The sequence below is a fragment of the Microcaecilia unicolor genome, chromosome 5 (assembly GCF_901765095.1).
Source record: "Microcaecilia unicolor chromosome 5, aMicUni1.1, whole genome shotgun sequence".
Classification (NCBI taxonomy): domain Eukaryota; kingdom Metazoa; phylum Chordata; class Amphibia; order Gymnophiona; family Siphonopidae; genus Microcaecilia; species Microcaecilia unicolor.
Window position 1 is genome coordinate 230,320,377 of NC_044035.1, and position 27,725 is coordinate 230,348,101.

The 27,725-nt window shown below is 47.6% G+C and overlaps 1 protein-coding gene across 5 annotated transcripts in view; it reads right to left on the minus strand.

Annotated features, from left to right (window-relative positions):
* Positions 1-21,677: 21,677 nt before the first annotated feature.
* Positions 21,678-27,725, minus strand: part of LOC115470577 (golgin-45-like) — an 83,984-nt gene continuing 77,936 nt past the window's right edge. For all 5 annotated transcript variants that reach the window (XM_030203848.1, XM_030203845.1, XM_030203847.1 and 2 more), the window contains one exon: positions 21,678-22,580. In XM_030203848.1, coding sequence (XP_030059708.1) covers positions 22,395-22,580 — 186 coding nt within the window. In that variant the 3' untranslated portion in view covers positions 21,678-22,394. The remainder of the gene's footprint in view (positions 22,581-27,725) is intronic.

Genomic DNA, 27,725 nt, shown 5'->3' on the forward strand with positions numbered 1-27,725 from the left:
ATGATCCATGCACATCCACTTCAGTGGCAGTTGTAGACAAAGCTGCAAGCAAACTGTTCAAAGCCCAAAAAAATCCACATTGGTGGCAGCAAGAAGTTATACAATGCTGTGAGCAAGCTGATCAAAGTCAATATTGGCTAGCATTTTGCTTTGTAATAGACCTGCATCAGGATTTATAAATCACCTTAAAATACAAACACTATATTTCAATATTAACTTTCATTTACCAAAAAATAATTTTTCCATATAAAAATACCAATCCAACTACTGACACTTTCGTGTCTTCCCACTACTTCTCTTTTTTTTTTACATGCTCACTGGCTACAGGGATTTTGTCCAAAAGGTGAAGATATGTATTAAAAAAAAAAAAAAGAGCTAAATTTATCACATGACGTTCTGATCCAATCACTGTTTGTCCTTTAATACTAAATCATTTAGGGGCTCTTTTACCAAGCAGCAGTAAAAAGGCATTTTTTGTTTTGGCATCATTAATGACCTTGTACCAATATCAAAATTAGAATGCAGCCATTTACTAAGCCCTTACTACCACCTATTTAGCAGGAAATGTGCCTGCACTGCCCGATTACCGCCAGGAACGCCTACTCTCCCACCCCCGCACTAGAAAACGGCAAGCTCAGAACTACTGCTGTTCTGCCATCTGCTACCTGCATGGTAGCCCTACCACTACTTCGTAAAAGGGCCCCTTAGACCTCAACATTTTCAATACTCAATTTTTCTTCGATCAACAAACTAATTTTCTATAACAGTCTATGTCCATATCTCAAATTATTTCTCACAAGTATGCTATTTAATGTATTAACATTCCCAATATCTACTATTATATGCAAAATAATATTACAATGTCAAAGATCTCAAAATCATTACTCAGATCCCTACTGAACATTATCTTACTAGGACTTCTGCCTTAGAGGCGCTTTTACTAAAGCTTAAAGCATTTAGGGGTCCTTTTACTAAAGGGCTGATGCATGGCAACAGGCTTGCCGTGCAGCAATTTGGAACTACCTACAGGGTACCACAAGAACTCTGCCGTAGTTCCCCCCCACACCATTTCCGTCGCTACAAAACATTTTCTATTTTTGTAGTGCCGGTGCTTACCCGGCAGAAATCGCGCTGCCCAGATACCGCCGGGTTAGCGAGGGAGCCCTGCCACGTCAGTGGGTGGAAGTGACTCCCCCCCCCCCCCCGCCCAGAAATGGCTGCAGGGCAAGTGGTTCACTTACTGCACGGCCATTTCTTTTTCAGAACTAAAGACAGCTTTTCACTCGCTGCGGTAAAAGGGGGCCTCAGTACACATCAAAAACATGAGCTGACGCTAGCGCAGGCCCCCTTTTACTGTAGCTTAGTAAAAGGACCCCTCAGTGCATGCTAAAGTTTTATAAAAAGGCCCTCTTAGTTCTTAAATTGACCAATAGATGTTAATTCACATATTACAAATGTTTTCACTTATCTTCATTTTTTGTTTAAAAAATGACAATTTCCATTCCACATTATTATTCAATCCATTTGGTTCTATACTGCGTTTAAGAAAAATATCAATCTCTGCTCACACTGTAAAAGAAGCTTGCCTATTTCAACTCCTTAAGTTGTTTCACTTGGTCATTGCCAAAACATACTAAAGAATTGGGGAGATGATTACCGTATTTTTCGGACTATAAGACGCACCGGACCATAAGACGCACCTAGGTTTTAGAGGAGGGAAATAGGAAAAAATGTTTTTTTTCGGAATATAAGACGCACTTTTTCCCTCCTCTAAAGCCTAGGTGAGTTTTATGGTCCGGTGCGTCTTGTCCGAATGAAGGGCCCCCGATCTCTCCGTTTTCCAGGGCCCCCCCTCCGTCCCTCCCTCCCTCGCTCCGTAATTCCATTTTGCAAGGTTCCTCCCTCCCTCGCTCCGTTTTGCAAGGTCCCCCCTCCCTCGGTTTTGCAAAGTCCCCCCTCCCTCCCTCTTGCAAGGTTCCCCCTCCCTCGGTTTTGCAAGGTCCCCCCCTCCCTCGCTCCGTTTTGCAAGGTCCCCCCTCGCTCCCTCCAAATTTTAAAAGTTTTACCTGGTCGTGGTCGGGGCAGCAAAAATCATGCACGCTGGGCGCGTCAGTCTTCCGTTCTGATGTCTCTCTCTGCTCCTGCCCCTTGAGGGCGGGACCAGAGCTGAGAGAGACGTCAGAACGGAAGACTGACGCGCCCAGCGTGCATATTTTTGCTGCTGCAACCACGACCAGGTAAAACTTTTAAAATCTGGAGGGAGCGAGGGAGGGGGGACCTTGCAAAACGAAGCGAGGGAGGGAGGGACCTTGCAAAACGAAGCGAGGGAGCGAGGGACGGACCTTGCAAAACGGAATTACGGTGCTTTTAAAACTACATTCGGACTATAAGACGCACCCCCATTTTCCTCCCAAATTTGGGGGGGAAAAGTGCATCTTATAGTCCGAAAAATACGGTATATTCTGAAAAAAATGAGATACTAATGGAGTCACTTTATTACTTCTTCTGATAGAGCTCTTAAGTTCAGTGATATAAAACTTGCAGAGCACACTCTGTGTTACCTACACACATTTTACCACAGAGGCACCCTGTAACAACAAACGTAAGTAGAGGCATGGGTAGTGAAGGATCATATTAAATACAACCCTTTGAATTTTTTTTTAATTACCACTTTATTACTGCACATAACCGCATTTAAGGTGTCCTTGTAGATTCTTACGTCATTGCAGGTAGATGATTCCTTTCTTTTACTATAGACAGAACAGCTGGACTAAGCACCTCCTTGAGATTTTTTTAACATGTGAAAAGGCAACTCTCAATTCCATACCTTCCAATGTAGGGTGTAATTTAACAACAACCCAGTGTTTCTTGATATTAGCAACCAACAAACAGGGTATGATACATACCTGTAGCAGTTGTTCTCCGAGGACAGCAGGCTGATTGTTCTCACGACTGGGTGACGTCCGCGGCAGCCCCCACCAACCGGAAAAAAGCTTCGCGGGACGGTCGGCACGCAGGGCACGCCCACCGCGCATGCGCGGCCGTCTTCCCGCCCGTGCGCGACCGCTCCCGCCAGTTGAATGACTAGCAAAAGATGAAACACACAACTCCAAAGGGGAGGAGGGAGGGTAGGTGAGAACAATCAGCCTGCTGTCCTCGGAGAACAACTGCTACAGGTATGTATCATACCCTTTCTCCGAGGACAAGCAGGCTGCTTGTTCTCACGACTGGGGTATCCCTAGCTCTCAGGCTCACTCAAAACAAGAACCCAGGTCAATTGAACCTCGCAACGGCGAGGGTACAACAGAAATTGACCTACGAAGAACAACTAACTGAGAGTGCAGCCTGACCAGAATAAATTCGGGTCCTGGAGGGTGGAGTTGGATTTACACCCCAAACAGATTCTGCAGCACCAACTGCCCGAACCGACTGTCGCGTCGGGTATCCTGCTGGAGGCAGTAATGTGATGTGAATGTGTGGACAGATGACCACGTCGCAGCCTTGCAAATCTCTTCAATAGTGGCTGACTTCAAGTGGGCCACTGACGCTGCCATGGCTCTAACACTATGAGCCGTGACATGACCCTCAAGAGCCAGCCCAGCCTGGGCGTAAGTGAAGGAAATGCAATCTGCTAGTCAATTGGAGATGGTGCGTTTCCCGACAGCGACCCCTAGCCTGTTAGGGTCGAAAGAAAGAAACAATTGGGCGGACTGTCTGTGGGGCTGTGTCCGCTCCAAGTAGAAGGCCAATGCTCTCTTGCAGTCCAATGTGTGCAACTGACGTTCAGCAGGGCGGGTATGCGGCCTGGGGAAGAATGTTGGCAAGACAATTGACTGGTTAAGATGGAACTCCGACACCACCTTCGGCAGGAACTTTGGGTGGGTGCGGAGCACTACTCTGTTGTGATGAAATTTGGTATATGGAGCATGAGCTACCAGGGCTTGAAGCTCACTGACCCTACGAGCTGAAGTAACTGCCACCAAGAAAATGACCTTCCAGGTCAAGTACTTCAGATGGCAGGTATTCAGTGGCTCAAAAGGAGGTTTCATCAGCTGGGTGAGGACGACGTTGAGATCCCATGACACAGTAGGAGGCTTGATAGGGGGCTTTGACAAAAGCAAACCTCTCATGAATCGAACGACTAAAGGCTCTCCAGAGATGGCTTTACCTTCCACACGATAATGGTAAGCACTAATCGCACTAAGGTGATTCCTTACTGAGTTGGTCTTGAGGCCAGACTCCGATAAGTGCAGAAGGTATTCAAGCAGGTTCTGTGCAGGACAAGAACGAGGTTCTAGGGCCTTGCTCTCACACCACACAACAAACCTCCTCCACTTGAAAAAGTAACTCTTTTTAGTGGAATCCTTCCTAGAGGCAAGCAAGACCCGGGAGACACCCTCAGACAGACCCAACGCAGCGAAGTCTACGCCCTCAACATCCAGGCCGTGAGAGCCAGGGACTGAAGGTTGGGGTGCAGCAACGCTCCGTCGTTCTGCGAAATGAGAGTCGGAAAACACTCCAATCTCCACGGTTCTTCGGAGGACAACTCCAGAAGAAGAGGGAACCAGATCTGACGGGGCCAAAAGGGCGCTATCAGAATCATGGTGCCGTGGTCTTGCTTGAGCTTCAGTAAGGTCTTCCCCACCAAAGGTATGGGAGGATAAGCATACAGGAGGCCGGTCCCCCAATGAAGGAGAAAGGCATCTGACGCTAGCCTGCCGTGTGTCTGAAGTCTGGAACAGAACAGAGGCAGCTTGTGGTTGGTCTGAGAGGCGAAAAGATCCACCGAGGGGGTGCCCCACTCTCGGAAGATCTTGCGTACCACTCTGGAATGGAGCGACCACTCGTGCGGTTGCATGACTCTGCTCAGTCTGTCGGCCAGACTGTTATTTACGCCTGCCAGGTACGTGGCTTGGAGAAGCATGCAGTGGCGGCATGCCCAGCGCCACATCCCGACGGCTTCCTGACACAGGGGGCGAGATCCGGTGCCCCCCTGCTTGTTGACGTAATACATTGCAACCTGATTGTCTGTCCGAATTTGGATAATTTGGCAGGACAGCTGATCTCTGAAAGCCTTCAGTGCGTTCCAGATCGCTCGGAGCTCCAGGAGGTTGATCTGCAGATCCTTTTCCTGGAGGGACCACAGACCCTGGGTGTGAAGCCCATCGACATGGGCTCCCCACCCCAGGCGCGATGCATCCGTCGTCAGCACTTTCGTGGGCTGCGGAATTTGGAATGGACGTCCCAGGGTCAAATTGGTCCGGATGGTCCACCAGAGCAGTGAAGTGCGGCAACTGGTGGAGAGGCGGATGACATCTTCTAGATTCCCGGTGGCTTGAAACCACTGGGAAGCTAGGGTCCATTGAGCAGATCTCATGTGAAGACGAGCCATGGGAGTCACATGAACTGTAGAGGCCATATGACCCAGGAGTCTCAACATCTGCCGAGCTGTGATCTGCTGAGACGTTCTGGTCTGCGAAGCCAGGGCCAAGAGATTGGTAGCCCTCGCTTCGGGAAGGTAGGCCTGAGCCGTCTGGGTATTCAGCAGCGCTCCTATGAATTCCAGAGACTGAGTTGGCTGGAGATGGGACTTTGGGTAATTTATCACAAACCCCAGCAGCTCCAGAAGTTGAATAGTGCACTGCATGGACCGGAGGGCTCCTGCCTCCGAGGTGTTCTTGACCAGCCAATCGTCGAGATATGGGAACACGTGCACTCCCAGCTTGCGCAGGTAGGCCGCTACCACCACGAGGCACTTTGTAAACACTCGTGGGGCAGAGGCGAGCCCAAAGGGCAGCACACAATACTGAAAGTGCCGTGCGCCCAGGCGGAATCTGAGATACTGTCTGTGAGCTGGCAGTATCGGGATGTGAGTGTATGCGTCCTTTAAATCCAGGGAACATAGCCAATCGTTTTTCTGAATCATTGGCAGAAGGGTGCCCAAGGAAAGCATCCTGAACTTTTCTTTGACCAGGAATTTGTTCAGGCCTCTCAGGTCTAGGATGGGACGCATCCCCCCTGTTTTCTTTTCCACAAGGAAGTACCTGGAATAGAATCCCTGCCCTTCCTGCCCGGGTGGTACGGGCTCGACCGCATTGGCGCTGAGAAGGGCGGAGAGTTCCTCTGCAAGTACCTGCTTGTGATGGGAGCTGAAAGACTGAGCTCCCGGAGGACAATTTGGAGGCAGGGAGGCCAAATTCAGGGCGTATCCGCACCGCACTATTTGGAGAACCCACCGGTCGGAGGTTATGAGAGGCCACCTTTGGTGAAAGAATTTTAACCTCCCTCCTACCGGCAGGTCGCCCGGTACGGACACTTGTAGGGCGGCTATGTTCCCGTGGATCCAGTCAAAAACCCGTCCCCGGTTTTTGCTGTGGAGGCGCAGGGGGCTGCTTAGGCGCACGCTGTTGACGGGAACGAGCGCGCTGGGGCTGTCCCTGTGCCTGACGAGGCCTTCGGGCCGGCTGGTTGTACCTACGCTTCGCAAAAGAATAGGGTGCAGCCTGCCGGGCCCGGGAAAAACGCCCGCCCGTGGGGGCGGGTGCTGAAGGCGCCCGGTGGGAGAGCTTGTCGAGAGCGGTTTCCCGCTGATGCAGTTGGTCAACCATCTGCTCGACCTTCTCACCAAAAATGTTATCCCCCCGGCAAGGGACGTCAGCCAGTCTCTGCTGGGTGCGGTTGTCCAGGTCAGAGGCGCGCAGCCATGAGAGCCTGCGCATCACTATACCTTGGGCCGCAGCACGAGATGCCACGTCACAGGTGTCAAAAATCCCCCTGGACAGGAACTTTCTGCACGCCTTCAGCTGCCTGACCACCTCCTGATATGGCCTGGACTGCTCCGGCGGGAGCTTATCGACCAGGTCCGCCAGCTGTTGCACATTGGTCCGCATGTGGATGCTCATATAGAGCAGGTAAGATTGGATGCGGGTCACGAGCATGGAGGATTGGTAGGCCTTCCTCCCAAACGAGTCCAGAGTGCGAGACTCCCGCCCCGGGGGCGCCGAGGCGGTATCCCTCGAACTCCGTGCCCTCTTGAGAGCAGAATCCACGACCGCTGAGTCATGGGGCAACTGGGGCCGCATGAGCTCTGGGTCAGAGTGGATCCTGTACTGGGACTCTGCTTTCTTGGGAATGGTGGGGTTAGTTAATGGTCGCACCCAGTTCCGAAGCAGCGTCTCCTTCAGGACATTGTGCAGCGGTACCGTGGAGGACTCTCTAGGTGGCGATGGATAGTCGAGGACCTCGAGCATCTCGGCCCTCGGCTCTCGGCTCTTCCACAGAGACCACGGGGAAGGGAATGCTAATAGACATATCCCGCACAAAGGAGGCAAAGGAGAGACTCTCAGGAGGGGAGAGTTTTCTCTCCGGTGACGGCGTGGGGTCCGAGGGAAGGCCCGTAGACTCCTCTGAGGAGAAATATCTCGGGTCCTCCTCTTCCCCCCACGAGTCCTCATCCTCGGTATCGGACATTAGCTCATGTAGCTGAGTCCGGTACCGGGCCCGGCTCGACGTCGAGGCACCGAGGTCTCGGTGTCGTCGAGCGGTGGACTCCCGCGCCGGCGGGGACGGAGCTCCCTCCATCGACGTCGACGGGGACTCCACCTGCGTGGCGGTCGAGACCGGCACCGCAAGCGGCGGCGGTGTCGACAGCCCCGGCGCCGGGCTAGAGCTCGCCGGCGCCACAGTCATCGGCGTCGGGGGCGCAAGCACCCCCGACGCCGGCACAGCCTGGCGCATCAGCCCTTCCAGGATCCCCGGAAGGATGGCTCTGAGGCACTCGTCCAGGCCCGCTGCCGGGAAAGGCGGTGGGGCCGGTAAGGGTGTCGGTGCCAAAAGCTGCTGGGGGCCAGGAGACGGCACCGAGGTGCCGGAACCCCGACGCGTCGGTACCTCCACCACCGACGGAGATCTCTCCTCTCTGCGATGACGCTTCGGCGTCGACTCCTCTTCAGGGTGCACCGAGGGCTCCCGGTGACGGCGCTTTTTGTCCTTTTTCCGGTGCACGTCACCGGCGCCGGAGGGCATGGAGGAGGAGGAGGTCGATCCCCCTCGGTCTCGAGGTACCGGGTCCGACAGGGTTCGGTCCCGTGGCTCACGAGCTGAGGGAGTGACCGGGGCCGACTGCCCACGCGGCCTCTCAACCCCGCTCTCACCGGCGGACCGGCGGGCCGACGGGACCTGTTCTCCTGGGGTCGCTGCCATCGGTGCCGATGTCTCGGGCATCGATACCGGTACCGAAGAACCGGCCTTCGATACCGATGCCGTCGAGGTCGACGTCGAGGGGCCGGCGCAAGTTCCAAAAAGACGGTCCCGTAGAACTTGCCTCGCAACCTGAGTCCGTTTCCGGAGACCGAGACACAAAGCACACGACTTGAGATTGTGCTCCGGCCCGAGGCACTGGAGGCACCAAGCGTGGGTGTCGGTCTGCGAGATCGGCCGGCCGCAGCGACCACACTTTTTAAATCCACTCGGGACCTTCGAGGACATCGACGGAAAAATTGCGTCGGCGAAGTCAAAGTCGGCAATGGTGGCTAAAATCACACCACGAAAAACCAAACCGACCGAGCGGCCACTAGGCCGCAACGTGGCGTCCCCGCTAGAAGCGAGGGAAAAAGGGGAGCGCGTGCTCCACACGCGCGAAATCCCTTTTTTTTTTTTTTTTTTAACAATACAAAAGAAAGAAAAGGAAACCGAACGGGTTCAAAAGCGACGATCCGCGTAAACGCGGTCGAAAATCCGGCGGCTGAACAGAGAGAGAGGCAATTGCACAACTCTCTCCAGTCGCGGAAAAAAAGTAACTGGCGGGAGCGGTCGCGCACGGGTGGGAAGACGGCCGCGCATGCGCGGTGGGCGTGCCCTGCGTGCCGACCGTCCCGCGAAGCTTTTTTCCGGTTGGTGGGGGCTGCCGCAGACGTCACCCAGTCGTGAGAACAAGCAGCCTGCTTGTCCTCGGAGAATTTGTATTTCAAAACAAAAGTCAGAATTTTCGATTAGGGAGAATGAGAAATCCCTGCCCGAATGCCATGCACTCCTTGAATCTTTAACTATAGACACAGATATAAATTTACCAGTCAGTCAAACTACTGGCTTGTTTTTAACATCCCCTCACTTCTGTACAATTTCTCCTTTATCTATGAACCTGTACTATAGGCAAACTATTTTTAAGATATTCTGGATGAAAATTGATAATGTAGAAGGGTGTTATGATATGATCTGTAGGATTTCGGAAAAGAATGCAGTTATAAAACCTTTAACAAATCTAATCACTTTCAGATCTAGGAAAGAGAACTCATTCCTATCATATGACTTATCAGTTAAGCACTGCTGAAAATTAGTGGTTAGCCCTGAAGAGGCGATTTAACTAGCCAGGAGCAGTTTCTGGCCAGTTAAATCGCTTTGAATAGCGACTAAAATTCCTATTTGCTACCAAGTCTCTCAAACCAACCCCCCCCCCCCCCAAACAAACAAAAAAAAAAAACCCAGCTGCTATAAGAGTAGTCATTAGATGTACCTTAGTTCTCTAATTTTATTCCAATTTTCTAAGATATTAAAATGCAGTAACAGTGGTATTTAAATTCGACCATAAGGAGGGGGGGGGGGGGGTCAAGTAATGCTCTGAACGGAGAAGACGTGATTCTGTGCTCTCCGAGGTCCCTGTTCTCCTAAAACAACTTACAACTCGCAAACCTGTAAGCAGAAGATTCAAAACAACCTTACCTGAAAGGTGATAATATATGGAAAAATTCCTGGGCGCGCCAGTTACAAATATGGCCAGCAGAAGTGCAAAAAAAAAAGAAAAAGAAAAAGCGAAGGTGTCAAGCGCTGCGGGAGAAGGCCCCTCGCAAAATGGAAGTGTGCCATTCACAGAAGAACAACTACGGCAACTAACAGAGGTGGTTGGAGCGGCGCTGGAGCCGAAGCTCGACAAATTGAATGAGCGGAACGCAAACTTTGAAGTGCTGCTCACAGATACTATTAATAGAACAAATGAGCTGGAGACGAGAGTATCCGCAGTGGAAGATACGATTGGTCCCGCCACGCGCCAAGTCAGCGCGCTGGAAGCTAAAGTAGAGGCACTGACGGCAAGGCTGGATGAAACTGAAAATAGATTGCGGCGAGGCAATCTAAGGTTGGTGGGGTTGCCCGAATCAATCAGTGATCGTGTGCTTGCCTCGGTGTTAGAAACTTGGTTAGCAGCAGAGTTCGTGCTGTCAGATCACGCAGGTAAAATCTGTCTAGAGAGGGCACATCGAATAGGAAGATTTCAAGATGGACGATGGACCCCTCGCACAGTAATTATCAAAGTACATAACTATGTGCACAAAACAGAAATTCTAAGAGGATATAGACTAAAACGAAATGATATACGCTATGATGGACATCAGATCAGAATATTTCACGATTATTCAGCTGTGTTGCAGGAGAAGAGGAAAAAATTTACACCTATATGTCAGCAACTTCATGACCATCATGTACCATTCATGCTACTTTATCCAGCACTGCTGAAGATTAAAACAGACGGAGCATGGAAACAGTTTGAAAGCATCTCAGCAGCACAACAATGTGTGAAAGAGATAACGGAGAATAGACTAAACCCTGAGCAAGAAGAGGGAAGTGCCTGAAATCATTTCTATATAGTAAAACTGTTGGGTTAAGAAAGTTATGTTAAGATGTTGTTAACATGTTTAAAGTGAGAATTGCAAGGAAAACTGCTACTTGTAAGAGCAGGGGCCCGGAGGCACCGAAAACCCCTAGAGCCTATCCTTTTGTGATGGGCGGGGTAACAGGGGAGATACAGGGAAGGGAAGTAGGAAGGGTGGAAGGGAGGGGGAAGGGGAGTTGTTGGTGGTGGAAGGGAATAGAGGGGGTAGAGGGAGGACAAGAGGGGGGAACAGAGCCTCAGTCCATGGGAAGCCCGAAGGCAGAACTATTGGAAAGGAGGACCTGCTGCTTGATATTATAGGAAGGAGCGTCAGGTGGTGATAGAAGCCCGAGGGGGGAGGCTGGGCTCCCTGAGGGATGACAGAAAAGTTATGGTTGAAAGAAGGACTGCAGATTATGACTATGGCTAAGGGGTCTGACACAGGACTGCGAATAATCTCTTGGAATGTGGGAGGGATTACGTCCCCGATAAAAAGGGCAAAGATATTGAGTGCCCTGAGGAGGCAGGGGGTGGGCATAGCCTGTATACAGGAAACGCGCTTGTCACAGGGGAGCAAAACAAACTTAAACGGCACTGGGTGGGAGAACTTTTTGGGTCTCCATCTAGCGGCAGACCGGGGGGGGGGGGGGGGGGGGGGGGAGTAGTAATTTTGATCCACAAAAACTTGGCTGCCAAGGCTAAATTGTTGTTTGCAGATACCGAGGGCCACTATGTGGGTATTAGTTTGAATCTGCAAGGTCAGATGCGTACGTTAGTGGCAGTGTATGCGCCACAAACAGGTGGAAAAAAATTTTATGCCAAATTATTTGCGGAGTGCCAGAGACACGGGAAAGATCCCTTAATAATTGCGGGAGATATGAATCAAGTATTGGACACCCAATTAGATAGGCCAAATCCCAGAGACATGGGGGGAGCTTATGGGGCCACACTGCTAGAAGAGTTTTGCGGTTCATTGGGTTTGGTGGATCCGTGGCGGCTTTTGCATGAGGAGGAGCGAGATTACACGCACACGTCGCGGGCCCACCGAACCCAGTCCAGAATAGATTATATCCTGATAGCGTAGGTCTTGCTTCCTCAGATTTATAAGGCGGAGATAGGCCCAGAAGATGTATCCGATCATGCGCTAATATGGGTGGACCTTGAGTCACAGCCTTACTTCCAAGGACCTAGGGGATGGCGCTTCCCTGCCTACCTATTTTCCTCACCTGAGTTCATAGCCTTTCTGACTGGCAAATGGGAAGACTATGCAGTAAACAATAAACAGCATGTAGATAGTCCTGGTCTGTTCTGGTCGACTGCAAAGGTGGTGATCAGGGGAGATTTGATAGCGTATGCGAGTCTTAGAAATCGGAAAATAGCACAGAAAATTGTAGAATTAGAAAAGCGAGTCAGGATGGTGAAGCGGCGGTACACTAGGAACCCCACACGGATATCATTTGAAAATCTCATAAACGCTAGGACAGAGTTAAATAGCCTGCTTCACGAACGAGCAATGAGATCCATGGTGATGCGGAAATATGCTTTAAAGAGGTATGGAGATAGACCTGGGGGGATGTTAGCACGCTTGGTAAAAGGAGCTCGTAGATCACATTTTGTAACATGGCTCCGTAAGAAGTCAGGAGAGATTGCCACTCACCCTGCGGATATTGTGGAATTATTTAGACAACATTTTGAAGAGTTATATGAGGGGGAGCCTGAGGAAGATCTAAGGGAGAGAATTCGGAAATATTTGTTGAGATCTAACTTGCTGAAACTCACTGCCGCGCAGGTAGAAACATTAGATTCGCCTTTGACAGCTAAAGAGGTGGTGGTAGCGATTCAGGCATTAAAACTTCACTCGGCGCCTGGTCCAGACGGCTTTTCAAGTGAATTTTACTGAAGAAGGTAGATTTCCTAGATATATAAATGAGGCCCTGATCAGCTTGATACCAAAACCGGGACGAGACTTACTGGAACCGGCCTCGTACAGACCCATCTCATTGATAAATGTAGATGTTAAGATCATGTCACGGGTGCTGGCGGAGTGCTTGGCGCAGGTGTTACCATCTATTGTGGGGGCCGAACAAGTAGGATTTGTCTGTGGACGACAATCTGTGATGAATGTGCGTCAGCTGGTGGCTGCTTTAATGGAGGCCCCGGCCAGGGCACCCTCGGGTCTGGTAATAAGCTTGGATGCGGAACGTGCCTTTGACAGGGTGCTCTGGCCCTTTATGTGGGAGACATTGAACTGGATTGGTTTGCAGGGATGGTATTTTCACGCTGTACAGATGCTTTATGCAGACCCGATGGCGCACTTGTTGGTAAATGGAGTAAGAACACAAGAGTTTAAGATAGAGAGAGGGGGTCACGTGATGGCAGGAGCCTAGACGGACGTCTCGAGGCTGCTCTCCTCCTCATTGCTATCAAATCTGCTGATTTACTGTGCTTGAATCCCTGATTTGGCCCCTCAAAAAAACATCGTATAGTACAGAGTAGTGAGGGCTGCATCGCTTGAGCAATAAAGGAGAAGATTCAGAAGCGGCTTTCAGGGTATGCCGGCAAAGACCCCGCGAACTCAGAAAGGGCGCGGAACCCCCCACGTGGCTAAGATGGCGTCCGGAACGGAGAAAGGAGAGGCGACCCAGAGCCAGAATCTGCCGGTGGTGGCCATACAAGACGCAGCGATACAAGAGATAATGAAGCACTTGGCAGCAGTTCTGGATGATAAGTTGTCGGCGCTACACGTCTTCATGGACGAGATGAAAGAAAGCATGGCAGCGCAAAGTACCCGCATACAAATGGCGGAGGAAAAACTATCGCAGCAAGAGGATTTGATGAACACTGTGAGCTTTCACATGTCCGCGCTGGAAAAAAGGTGTAAACTGCTGGAAGAGCGGGTAGAAGATCACGAGAACCAGAGCAGGCAAAATAATATCAGGCTGGTAGGCATACCGGAATCTGTCAAAGATAAAGAGCTGTGGGACTTGGTAGAAACCTGGCTTCCGAAAGAGCTGGGGATCGAGTTGGAAGGGCGAAGACTCAAGGCAGAGCGGGTGCACCAGATAGGAGCGCTCAAAGAAAATAGCAACCGGCCGCGCCCGGTAATTGCTCGTATCCTCAACTATGCAGAGAAAGCCCAGTTATTTGAAAAGTATCGCCAGAGGAGAACTCTGACGTACCATGAGACAGGCGTGCTGATGTTCCAGGATTTTTCACCCAGGGTGTCGGAGCTCAGAAAACGAGTGTCTCCATACTGCTCTCAGCTGTACAATAAAGGGATCCGGTTCTTGTTGCAGTACCCAGCTAAGGTGAGAATACTGCATGAAGGACATGTTCTGTTCCTGGAGCAGCCAGAGGAATTGCGCTCGTTTTTGGAGCGGTTGCAGTGAAAGAGTGTCAGACTAGAGGGATTGAATGTTACCGGCTTGGACACACTCACGTGGACACATGGAGCGCGGCGGAGCATTTATACCAGGCAGGTCGGGTTACTTTGAAAGGCTGTCGGTTGCTGCATGGGATTACAATTTTGTTTTCATCGGAAGCAGCAGAGCTTCTAAAGACAGTTTGATGTCAGCAAATGGGTCAGAGTATGGACCCCTGGCGTGAAAGGCATTCACAAACTGGTGGACATGGCAGATCTGGCAGGAGTGGCTGTTTGTGGTTTTTTTTTTCCCAGGCTATATTTGGATGCCAGATGGAACACTGACGGCACAGCGGGGAAGTTGTGAGTTGCTTGGGGACTACTCTGTACTTTAAAGAGGCTTGTTTGCAAGGAAGCCTGTGTGTTTTGTTTTTTAGGCTGCATGAAAAGCTGATTATAATTTGAATAATTGATAAAGTTTGGTGGGGAACTGTTTTGCTTTGTTTAATTTTGCCTCTAGTAGCATCGTTTTTCCTGTTGTACTGGGCGAGTTTGAAGGGTTAATGTTAAAGAGGGGGATGGGTGTAGCTTTCTTAGGTGAGGGTTGTAACACTGGTTGTTCTAAATGGGAGGGTGGGAAGGGATTCGAGGAAGGGGACACAAGCAGGGGGGGAGGGGGGGAGGGAGGGGAGAAGTGGGAGGAGGGTATTATTTGAGTGGATGGAGTGAATCGAACATAGAGTGTGTACGGAGTACAAGAGGGGAAGGACAAGGGTGGGAGGGAGAGGGGCTTGGGAGGGAGGGGTGGGGGGAAGGCTCCTGGAGACATAAGGAATATGTTACACAGAGAAGAATGGTACCGAGGCAACATCTGGAGAAGGTGGGGGTGGTGAGCTGGGACAGCACCCCTTGTTATTGGATATACAGCAGCATAGCGCTTTTAGATTTGACAGATGGGTAGTCTGAGAATAGGATCATTAAATGTTGATGGTATTCATTCACTGGTCAAGTGAACCAAAATTTTGCAATATTGTATTAAAATGAAAGTTGATGTGATGTTTCTACAGGAGACATCTCTCACCGCAAGAGCATCGGAAGTTACAAAAAGGGTGGGTTGGGGAAGTAGTGTCATCTTCTTTTAATAATAGACAAAGGGGGGTGGCTATATCATTCCACAGAAGGCATCATGTTAGCATGCACAAATTGGTACAAGACACGGAGGGTCGGTTTGTCATATGGTTGGGAGAGGTTGCAGGACAGAGGGTGGCCTTATGCTCCATTTATGCGCCAAATGTATACTCTCACTCCTTCTTTTCTGGTATCTTGGCACATTTGTTATCAGTTAGTGGATACAAATTGGTGTTGGGGGGAGATTTTAATATTACTGCAGACCCCGTGATAGATTGCAAGCCAGCAAAGCCGCGGCCTCCAGCATGGGAAGATAAATGGATTAACTTTCTAATACACGAGCTGGGGCTCCTGGATATTTGGCGGATTCTGCATCCAGAAGTATATGATTACACATTTTTTTCACAGGTGCACGGGGTTTATGCGCGGCTTGATTATTTACTAGTTGATGCAGCCCTTCTGTCGAAAGTGCAGGCGGCAGATATAACGGACAGGGCAGTGTCGGACCATTGCTTGATTTGGGCGGACATCCAATGGCACCAAGGCAGTGTGTCAAGGATGTGGCGTATGAATCCAACACTGTATCTGGAGCCTGAGTTCCGTAGTTTTTTGTTGACGAGTTGGGACAACTACCTAAGGGGAAATGATCCGGAGTCGGTAGACCCTATAATTTATTGGGAAGTGGGGAAAGCTGTGATGCGGGGGCATATTCTTGCATATGGGGCAAAATTGAACAGAGAGCGTAATAGCAGATTAGTTGCCTTATCGAACCAACTGCAAACATTGAGAGGGAGGCATGTACGGCAGAGGGAAGACAGGATAAAAAAGGAATATTTGGATACGCGTAGGCAAATAAATGACATTTTGAATGCGAGGGAGGCTCAGGATATCAGTTTGTATAAATATAATTTATATAGGTGGGGGAACAAGGCGGGGAGATTGTTGACGACCCCGAGGGGCCAAAAAAATAATAACGAAGGTGAGATCTCCCGAAGGGCAGGTAGTGGTTACACCAGAGGGCATCCAGGAAGAGTTTGTCAAATTCTACCAGGCGTTATATAATGCAGGAGGGACAGATCAGACCCAGAGGGAATTATTCTTTCAGAATCTTCATATACCGCAGGTATCGCAGGAGCAGAGATAAGTTAAATGCGCCGGTGACGGGAGAGGAAGTACTTCAGGCAGTAAAGCGCCTTAAATTGGCTAAGGCTCCGGGTCCAGATGGACTAGGGTCTGAATTTTATAAGATATTAGGCGCCAAATTGGGACCCCCTTTTCAAGAGTTATGTCATCATCTATGCACAACTGGGACGGCGGGTGGTAGACTTACACATGCACACATAGTGGTACTCCCTAAGCCTGGCCGAGATGAGGAATTGTTGGGCTCCTATAGGCCTATATCACTCCTTAATCAAGACATAAAGCTTTTTGCCAACATAATGGCAAACAGATTGGGGAGAGTTTTGCCTGAGCTGATCCACTCGGATCAGGCAGGCTTCGTGCCAGGCATGCATCTTCCAATATCATGAGAGCCTTGACAGTGTTGCAGAAAGGGGGGGGGGGGGGGGGGGGGGGCAAACTCGGGGATGCAATCATTACACGCTTGGACGCAGAGAAGGCTTTTGATAAGATCTTGTGGGAATATTTATTTTGGGTGTTGCCACAATTTGGTATCATGGGAGCTTTCTTGGGAGGAATCCACGCTTTGTATAGTCATCCCACAGCCCAGATACTAATAAATGGAGCTTTGTCCTCTGTTTTTTTCCTTAAAGCGAGGTACGCGGCAAGGATGTCCGCTCTCCCCGATGCTATTTGTGTTGTCCTTAGAACCCTTTGCTATCAAAATTCGACAGACGGACAAAGTTCAGGGAATTAAAATGGGATCCCAAGAATTCAAAATTAATTTGTTTGCGGATTACATGCTTATATATCTAGACAGGGCATCTGTGAACGTTCCCAAGCTTATAGACTTAATTGTCCAATTTGGGTCCTTCTCTGGTTTACGTATAAATTTTGATAAGTCAGAGGCTCTGCCGGTGTCCTCCCCTTGTGAGTGTAGGCAGCTCACCACGTTTCCCTTAGCTTGGTCGACCGGCACCTTAAAATATTTAGGAGTGTATTTGCATGCGGATATGAGAGTGGTATATCGTCGCAATATACAGGACAAGTTGGATGGTATTAAAAAATTGTGCCATAGATGGAGAGATTTGCCACTTTCTTTACTGGGGCGTGTAGCATTAGTAAAAATGGTTATGTTGCCAAAGATTCTATACCCCTTACAGATGCTGCCATTTTGGATAGCACGGAGAGATGACTTGCACTATAAGGGGTTCATTGGGACCTTTCTTTGGGCGGGAAAGCGGGCCCGGATAAGTTTTGTTAAACTGACGCTTGATAGGAATAAGGGAGGGTTAAATCTCCCAGACTTGCGGCTATACAATGTAGCAGGGCTACTTAGGTGGATTCATGAGCTCCACTCTGGGTCTGCTAAATATGCCCCAATTGGTATCTGGCAGGATAAGGGGCTTCCGTTCTCGGCGTTTAATAGTTTGCAGACACAGGGAAGCTTGAAAGGAGACCTACAGTATTTGCTCCAGCCGCTGCATAAGGCCTGGAATTGGTGGAGGGGGGGGACTGGGCAAGGCCACTGGGCCATCTCCGTTTCTGACAGTGGTGGATAACCCCTCTTTTCCAGCGGGTCAGGGGGTGTCACGGTTCAAAGTGTGGGCCAAGAATGGGTGTCGATATGTAGGGAACTTTACGGTTGAGGGACAGGGGATATTCCCCTCATTCGAGCAGGCTCGGACGTTTTGGAGCTTGGAGCGGGCAGATTATTTTCCTTTTCTTCAACTGAAGCACTATTGCGTGTCCTTGTCTTCTAGGAAGGATGGGGGGCCTAGTTTTTCACGGTGGGATAAGATGTTTTGCCAAATTCCAAACTCTGCAAATAAATTGGTGGTATGGTATTCTTTAGGAAGGGAGCAGAAGGAGGCCTCCTTTATTGCTGACTTGGCAAGATGGTGGGGAGAGCAGGTGGGGGAAGAAATCACTGGGAGTATGCTGACAAAATACTTTGCAGCGACGTTCCAAATGACGTCTAGCACAAATTTGCAGGAGATGCAGTTTCGGTTGCTGCATGGTGCTTTTATCACAAGAGAGAAAGGAAAGCGGATGGGGCTTTGGGAGGAGGACACTTGCATCAGATGTAAACACAGTAAAGTCACCTTAGTTCATACTTTTTTGGAGTGTACTGAGTTGTATGTATTCTGGAAAGGGGTGTTGCAAGTATTGGCGCGCCTGTTGGCGCAGGATGTTGAGTGGTCTTATAAGATTTTGCTGCTGGGGGATGAGTCTCAGTTGCGTGAACAGGGGTTACATCAATCTCAGGTTCGTTTTGTCTATGTAGCGCTTACGTTGGTACGAAAAACGGTTCTAGCACATTGGATTTTGGAAGAACCGCCGGCTCTCAACCAGTGGTTGGCTAGAATGCTGCAGATGGCTAGGTGGGAAATAGAACATAGTAAGTCTACTGGAGGGAGAGGACAAGCATATGGTTCTTTATGAAAGTTGTTTGAGGTGCTGTACTCTGCAGCAAAGGTGTCACCAGGAGCGGGGTGGGGCTAGAAGGGTAAAAAGAAAATAAGTTAGAAGGAAGGGCAGAGGGGGCATCTATATGTTTTTAATTGTTTATGTTTTAAATGTTCACATTCTGAAAGTTGTATTATATCACGGTTGCGCAATCAGATGCGTAAGCTGACACATGTAGTCAATGTATTCACAGTATTTACAGGTTAGTACCGGTTGATAGATATTGGAAATATTGGAAATAGCTGGCTTCATTGAGCCGGAATGTGATGTGATGTGATGTTTAATGTTAAATGTCCTTTCTTCTACTAATAAAGATATTTAAAAAAAAAAAAAAAGAGAGGCACGGGACAGGGCTGTCCGTTATCTCCCTTACTGTTTGTGGTCACCTTGGAACCCTTGATATGTGTGATGAGAGCGAACTCTAGTATAGTGGGGGCTGAGGTGGGAAATGAGTCTTTGAAAATTTTAGCATATGCAGATGATCTGTTGTTGGTAGTGGATGAGCCGCAGGCATCGGTGAGACATTTGTTGAGGGAATTGCAGAGCTACGGGGAACTATCGGGATTCAGGTTAAATTATAATAAGTCTCTGGCACTCCCAATATTAGAGTCCACCAGGCAGCAGTGGAAAGGTTCATTTCCGTTTCAGTGGGTAGAAGGGCAAATAAAATACCTAGGAGTTATAATACCCATCCAGTTGGCCACGATTTATGAGAAAAATGTGACCCCCCTGTTGGCAGAAACTGCGCGGTTGCTGGGTTTGTGGGACTCTTGCCCCCCTGTCTCTTGCAGGACGCTTAGCACTGTACAACATGGTGGTGGTGCCCAAATGGCTTTATAAATTTCAAATGTTGCCATTATATTTGGGGGGACGGGAAGAGAGGAAATTGCAGGCTGTGCTCAGACGATTTCTATGGAATAATAAACGCCCCCGGCTTGCTTTGGACGTCTTGTGTAAGCCAAAAACACATGGGGGAATGGGACTACTTAATCTGAGATATCTTACTATAGCGTGTGCCATGTAGCAGCCATCAGTTTACAAATGTGCGATTAGAGGCTTCCATGAACCCCAGAATACATCTCAGCTGGCTATTGCACACGATTAAATTAGGACCCAGTAGTCGTCCACGAAAAAATTTGTTCGTCAATTCATTAAGAGCAATGTGGCGGTGGTTGTGCCGTAGGCACAGGTTTTCAGCGAAGGCCACTCCATTCCTATCGTTAAATCTGAATCCAGACTTTCCAGCAGGAACATTGCAGAAAGCCTTTGTAAGATGGAGGCAGCATGGGATACATTATCTTTATCAACTCTTAAATGAAGAGGGTCAGCTAAAACCTTTTGAGGAGTTGCAGCAAGAAAATGGGTGGCCGCAAACTGATTATTACGCATATTTGCAGGTGCGCCACTATACTGCGTCTTTGGGAGCTTTCAATTTAAGCGAAGATGTGCAAGATGTCTTAGCCACAGCACTAACATTGGGGTCACAGAATGTGGTGCCCTTACGCTATCATCACAGGTATTTACTCGACTCCACAGAGGATATAGACTATTGTGGACTTGCTAGCAGCTGGCAGAAAGACATTGGTGGAGAGTTTACAGCAGATATGTTACAGAGATACCTAAATGCAATACTGCATAGATCAACCTTTATCCGAGACTGGGAACAACAATACAAATTTGCAGTGAGATTCTACATAGCACCAGATCGAGCACAGAAAGGTGGGTTTGGAACTGGCGAATGCCTGAAATGTGGCGCTGCCCAAGCCACACTGGGACACATGTTCTGGGCCTGTCGCCACATTCGTCAATTTTGGACCTCATTTTTTGTTGAAATCACACGCTGTTGGGGTCGACAGCTGTTGGCTGACCCTCTGATTTTGTTTGACATTTTTCATATCACAGGACCCTCCCCAGTAGGATTAATGGGTTTTTTGCGTAGAGCCTCATTGATTGGGAAGAAAGTAATTTTGCTTTTGTGGAGAGAGATGAGTCCACCATCTAAAGATTTTTGGAGGTCTAAGATGATAGAACTTTTACACACTGAACTATGTGGGGTGGTGGACTCTACAGCACAAGACATCAGTTCCTTTAAGAAAGTTTGGCGAAGATTTTTATATACTTTACAACCAAGCGCTCAGTGGCGGATCCTTCAACGATTGCAGAACAGTCTTGAGAAGATGAAAAACCATGGACCTTGGACAATATAGTCTGACTTTGGACTTATAGTATGGGAAAGGGAGGGGAGAGAGAGGGAAAGAGGTATGCTGTTGGCGATTATTAATAACACAATTTTGTGCCTAAAGAGAGTTTTGGTAATTGTGAGTATTGAGAGAGGGGTGGGGATGAGTTGGGTTACGGGGGGGGGGGGGGGGGGGGGGGGGGGGGAGAGAGGGAGAAAAGAGGAATCATTTGAGGTCGCAAGAAGTTAGAAGATGTTTACTGTGTTAACAAAAGAAATGATACAAGCGATGTATGTTCTGAATTTATGTTAATAAAAATGATTTAAACATAGATTCGACCATAAGGACTAAAAAAAAGTTTGGACTTCAAGTTTGGCATCCACTGAATACATTATTTCAGTTATTTTTGTTTAATTTTCTAGATTGCTGAGGCATCTATATGTAAGTTAACATTGCTAACAGATATTTTGACAATTTATTAAGAGCTTCTTTTACTAAACCACGCTAGCGATTCCTGCATGGCAAATGAAGAAGCCTATTCAATTACTATGGGCTTCCTCTTATTTGCTGTGCTGGGAATCGTTAGCGCAGTTTAGTAAAAGACACCCTAAGGTTTTAAAATAATAAAAATGCAATGTTTTTGTATGAATAATGATGTAACTTAAGCTGTTTCCAACAGTGCACCCAGAACGCCTAAGCATAGATCAGATGATCATAATGTTCACATGTGTGAATTCATTTTAATTCTATGTGTAAAACATACTTAGACAATTCCAAATAAAGAAAAAAGGTTATACAATTTTATTTTTTTCATATTAATGTAACAGTATCATCCAGTTTGCAATAAAATAGCAAACTATATCAGTTACAATTAATCATCTCAAATGTAACAGGCTAATCCAGCAACATTTGAAATAAAATACTGATTTCCATATCAGTGTCGCTGTTCATTAATGTCCCAGAATCTTACAAATCACTCCCTTAAACAAAGGTAACATTCTGAAGAAAAGGTTAGTTTTGCTGAAGAAAAAAAATCTGATAAGCTCTGTAACAGAAGGATAGATTGAGGCTAGAATTAGTCTCATCTCCAAAAGGAAAATATATGCCAAAAAAAAAAAAAATTACAGGCAGCATCATAGCTGTGGAAATTCAAGTTTGAGTTTCCTATCCAACACAGCCTGAAGGGATCTCAAGGACAGAAGACAGATGCTGCTACTACAGTGATCCCTATCAGACAATTTGCTGCTGAGGGAAAAGTCTTAGACTTCCAAAAGTTATATTCTTAGGAAACTAGAGATCTAGAATCCAAACAGCAGTTATCACCATCCAAGGGTGACATTTTTAAAAGAAAAATTCTGCTGATTTCAATAAATTATAACTTGCATAAGCTTTTAATAAGGAATAAGTTTAAATAAAATTGGAAGGGAGAAAAATGTATTTCACTACAAATGATTCTTAATTTAGCTCACCCTATAATTTATATAAAAAGTGTTCTTCAAAGGGCTAATAAATCTCCCTGGCAGTGATTGCAACAGTTGAAAGTTATATTTTCATATCGGGTGTACGGATGAAATCGGCCAATATGCTTGTTTGCAGAAAGAAAACATGACTGTGAAGACTCTGAAAACGAAAGATCAGTTGTTGCTTCAGTACAGTTGACTGGATCCAGTGTTCTCAACACCTAAAAAGAAAAAAAAAAAACATTAAAGATTTCAGAACATTGGTTCCAACTGCCTGTGTGTCATACAACAGTACTTCTCAAATCTCTCCTGGAGGTAGACGGGGGCTCATCTCAAAGCACTTAGACTTACAAAGTTCCATAGGTTACTACGGAACTATATATATTGGATACCGTTTGAATTCAGATCTCTCTTATGCATATTCATTGCGGTAATCCTAAAAACATGAGTGGTTAGGTGTGATTCCAAGAACGGTTTGAGTAGCACTGTCATAGAAGACTTTGTAAATAGGTCACAAAATGAAGTAGAACTCAGGCAAACTAAGAGAAAAAGGTGACATTTATTCATACCTGTTAATTTCCTTTTCTTCAGTCCTGCTAGACCACAATGGTTTGAGTCCCTTCCTGACCAGCAGATGGAGGCAGAGATATTGACTAAACTCAATGCAGATTGGCTTGCAGACCAAAAATATTTCAACATCAAAATAGCAAACTCTGCTCTCAAATTTGAGAGCAGACTTTGCTATATTTTGATGTAGAGATATTGAAACGTTCTAGTGGTGCATCCTAGAATTCTCCAGTTTGCCACTGCCAAAGCAGAAGTCGTGTCTAATTTGCCACATACCAGTTTACCTGTGTGATCTTTCTTACTCCACTCCTGCTTGATCCCCTGCATTCCCCCACTCCTTTCCCCTGTTGACCCCTCTCTTCCCCTCCTCTACTCTCCACGCTGCCTCGCATATGAATTGTTATATTGTACCTCTCCTACAACATTGTAAGCCACATAGAGCCTGCCTGGTGGGATTATGTGGGATATAAATGTTCACAATAAATAAATATTAGTTGCTGCATGTTTAGATGCGGTGTAAACAATTCACAAACTATATACAGATACCAGGACAGCTGAAGAAAAGCATGTCAACCCCAAAGGAAGAATACCACCATTGCCAGGGCGCTCCTGGATTGGTCTAGCAGGACTCAAAGGGGTGGGGGGGAGAGGAGAAGACAAAGCCCCATGGATCACTGGCCTGGCAAAGGCCATGTCCCCTCTGACCAGAACATCAATCTTGCCTTGCCTTGCAAAGGAGTATAGCACATATCCTTGGGTGCAACTTCTCTTCTCAGCTCAGGACATCACCTAGCCTCTAGTGGAATGAGCAAGAACGGCTAAGACTGTTTTGCTCGAGTGATAGGAGCAGATTGGATAGCTAATTTAATCTAACACTCCCATCAAGGACTTACAAGGTCGTCTGACCTCCGTGTGGACCCCAAAGCTGGCAAGATGATGGCCTGGTTTAGATGAAATGGTGATAACACCTTCTGAACGAAGAAGGGCACTATATGGAGAGAGACTGACTTGTCTGTAAAGGAGTTTCTGAAAAATAGGGCCTGCAATTCTGAAATCCTCCTGAGGTGATGGCCACTAAAAACATGGTCTTCATGGTGAGATTCCTTTACTGAGGCCTCCTTTAAGGTTTCGAAAGGTGCCCAGAGAGTACATTGAGGACCAAATTAAGATTCCACTGGGGAATAGCTGGACATAAAGGCAGAGGAGGAAAAAGCATGCTTCAACAGCTGCTCCACCTTCCCTCTCCCCTGTCTATCTCTACAATGCTGCATCTTTTCTCTCCCTTTCCCTCTTTCCAGTTTAGCATCTTCTCTCCCCCCCCCCCCCCCCCACTACTACTACTACTTATTTCTATAGCACTACTAGATGTACACAGCGCTGTACACTTGAAAAGGAAGAGACAGTCCCTGCTTGACAGAGCTTACAATCTAATTAGGACAGAAAAAAACAGGACAAATAAGAGATAAGGGAATAACTAAGGTGGGAATGATAAAATAACGGTACTGAACAAGAGAGTAAGGGTTAGGAGTTAAAAGCAGCATCAAAAAGGTGGGCTTTTAGCCTAGATTTGAAGACAGCCAGGGATGGAGCTTGACGTACTGGATCAGGAAGTCGATTCCAGGCATATGGTGCAGCAAGATAAAAGGAACAGAGTCTGGAGTTAGCAGTGGAGGAGAAGGGTGCAGATAAGAGATTTACCCATTGAATGGAGTTCCCGGGGAGGAGTGTAGGGAGAGATGAGAGTGGAGAGGTACTGAGGAGCTGCAAAGTGAATGCACTTATAAGTCAATAAGAGAAGTTTGAAACTGTATGCGGAACTGGATAGGGAGCCAGTAAAGTGACTTGAGGAGAGGGCTAATATGAGCATAGCGACACTGGCTGAATTTAAGTTGTGCAGCAGAATTTTGAAAAGATTGAGGAGGAGAGAAATGGCTAAGTGGAAGACCTGTGAGAAGCAAGTTGCAAGGTGATAAGAGTGTGGATAAGGGTTCTGGTAGTATGGTCAGAAAGGAAAGGGCGAATTTTGGTGATATTATAGAGAAAGAAACTATGGGTTTTAGCAGTCTGCTTAACATGTGCAGAGAAGGAGAGAGAGTCTAAGATGACCACAAGGTTACGAGCTGATGAGACAGGGAGGATGAGAGTGTTATCCACAGAGAAAGAGAATGGGGGAAGAGGAGAGGTTGGTTTAGGGGGAAAGATAAGAAGCTCAGTCTTGGTCATATTTAGTTTCAGATGGCAGTGAGACATCCAGGCAGCAATGTCAGACAGGCAGGCTGATACTTTGGCCTGGATTCCTGCTGAGATTTCTGGTGTGGAGAGGTAGATCTGGGAGTCATCGGCGTAAAGATGATACTGAAAACCATGGGATGAGATCGGAGTACCAAGGGAAGAAGTATAGATGGAGAAAAGAGGAGGATCCACCAGAGTATACACTAAAAGTATGATGAGAGAGATAAGAAGAAAACCAGGAAAGAACAGAGCCCTGAAATCCAAGTGAGAAGAGCGCATCAAGGAGTAGGCTGTGATCAACAGTGTCAAAAGCAGCAGATAGATCAAGAAGGATGAGGCTAGAATAGAGACCTTTGGATCTGGTCAGGAACAGGTCATTGGAGACTTTAGCAAGCACTGTTTCAATTGAAAGAAGAGGGCGAAAGCCAGATTGAAGTGGATCTAGAATAGCTCGAGATGAAAGTCAAGGCAACGGCGCTGAATAGAACGTTCAAGTATCTTCGATAGGAAGGGAGATGGGGCGATAGTTGGAAGGACAGGTAGGGTCCAATGAACTTTTTTTTAAGGAGTGGTGTGTCTACAGCATGTTTGAAGGCATCAGGAACAGTCGCAGTGGAAAGTGAAAGATTGAAGATATGACAAATAAAAGGGATGACAGTAGGAGAGAGATAGTGTTAAGTAGATAGGTGGGAATTGGATCAGAGGAACAGGTGGTTAGTTTCGAGGAGGAAAGAAGATGTGTAGTTTCCTCTTCAGTGATTTCAGAAAAGGAAGAAAAGGAGGCAGGGGTTGGACGGTTGAGAGAATGGACTAAGGGAAGGAGAGGTGGAGGTGACCTGGTTGAGAATTCAAGTTTAATCTTGTGAACCTTATGAAAGTACTCAACCAGAGTCTGGGGATAAAGTGAAGGGGGAGTTGGAGGTGAAGGCACTTTGAGGAGAGAGTTCAGTGTGGCAAAGAGACGTCGTGGGTTTGATCCAAGAGAATTTGTCAACTGGATGTAATTGTCCTGTTTGGCAAGTAAAAGAGCAGACTGGAAGGTGGTCAGCAAGAATTTGAAATGTATGAAGTCAGCATGGGCACAGGATTTCAGCCAAAGGCATTCAGCAGAGCGGGCACAAGAACGTAGAGATTCTAGGAGGTCAGCCAAGGCTGGGGTTTGGTACGCTTTACAGAACGGGAAATGGGAGGAGCAAGAGTATCCACAGCAGATGAGAGAGTAATATTATAGGAAGAGACAGCCTCATTGACAGACTTGGATAACATAGTGGTAGAGAAGAGATTTGAAACACTGGAGGACAGGGTAGAAGGATCAATAGCATGAAGATTCCTAAATGTATTGGCTAAGATTGGACAGGACTGGGGAGGGGGATGCTTAAGTGTGAAAGTTATCAGTTGATGGTCAGAGAGGGGAAAAGCTGAGGCACAGAAACTGGAGTGAGCAGTTTGAGAAGAGGATAAGATCAAGACAGTGGCCATTTTGGTGAGTGGGGGTAGTGGAGTACAGTTGACGATTGAAAGAGGATGTTAAAGCAAGAAACTGAGAAGCATAAGAGTCGGAGAGATCAGTAGCATGAATGTTAAAATCCCCAAGAATGAGGGAAGGAGATGAAGGTTCAAGAAAGAAGGAAAGCCAGGCGTCAAAGTGGAGTGGAGGAGTCTTGCAATTCAGAGTACCTGAATGTAACTCACCCTGAGCTACTACTGAAAAAGGTGTGAGCAAAATCTAAAATAAATAAATAAAGTCAGTGACAAAGGAAGAAAGGGACTTATCAGGGGGTCGATAAATGACCGCTACTCGGAGAGACAGAGGAGTGAATAGACAGATGGAGTGGACTTCAAAGGAAGAAAAGCAGTGAGACTGCGGTGGAAGAGGAGGTTGAAATCTACAGGAGGGTGAAAGCAGAAGCCCGACACCACCTCCATGGCCATCCGGACGATGAGTATGAGAGAAAAGATAACCTCCATGGCATAGGGCCAAGACTGAAGCAGAGTCTTCAGGGCAAAGCCAAGTTTCAGTTAGGGCAAGCAGATGGAGGGTACAAGAGGTAGAGGTCATGGATGTAGGAAAGTTTGTTACAGACAGAGTGGGCATTCCACAGAGCACACGAGAAAGGCAGGGAAGAAGTGGGGAGGAGAGGAACAGAAATTAGATTGGAGACTTCACGGTGTGACCTGCACAAATAGGATGAAAGCTGATGTGGAGGACCAGTATTGGGATTGATGTCCCCAGCAGAGAGCAGAAGGAGCAAGAGAGTATGGAGAAGAGTAGGAGAGGTATGACAACAGCAATGAAGGTGAGATGTACTCAGATAGAAAGGAGATGGATGAATGGAAGGAAGGAAATGTTGAAGGTTGAGTGCTGAGAAGGAAGAAGTAGTACAGACATGGCCCCACAGGTCTGATGGGTATTAGGGCAGCAGCTCTGAAATGGTGACAGGAAGCGCAAGGGCAGAAGACACAGCCCCACAAGGCAGGAGCAATTTGCTTTTATTTCTTGAGAGCTGAGCTCCTTCCTTGCATCACAGCTGCATGTGGCACTTATTTTATTTTGTTTCCGGTGCGCA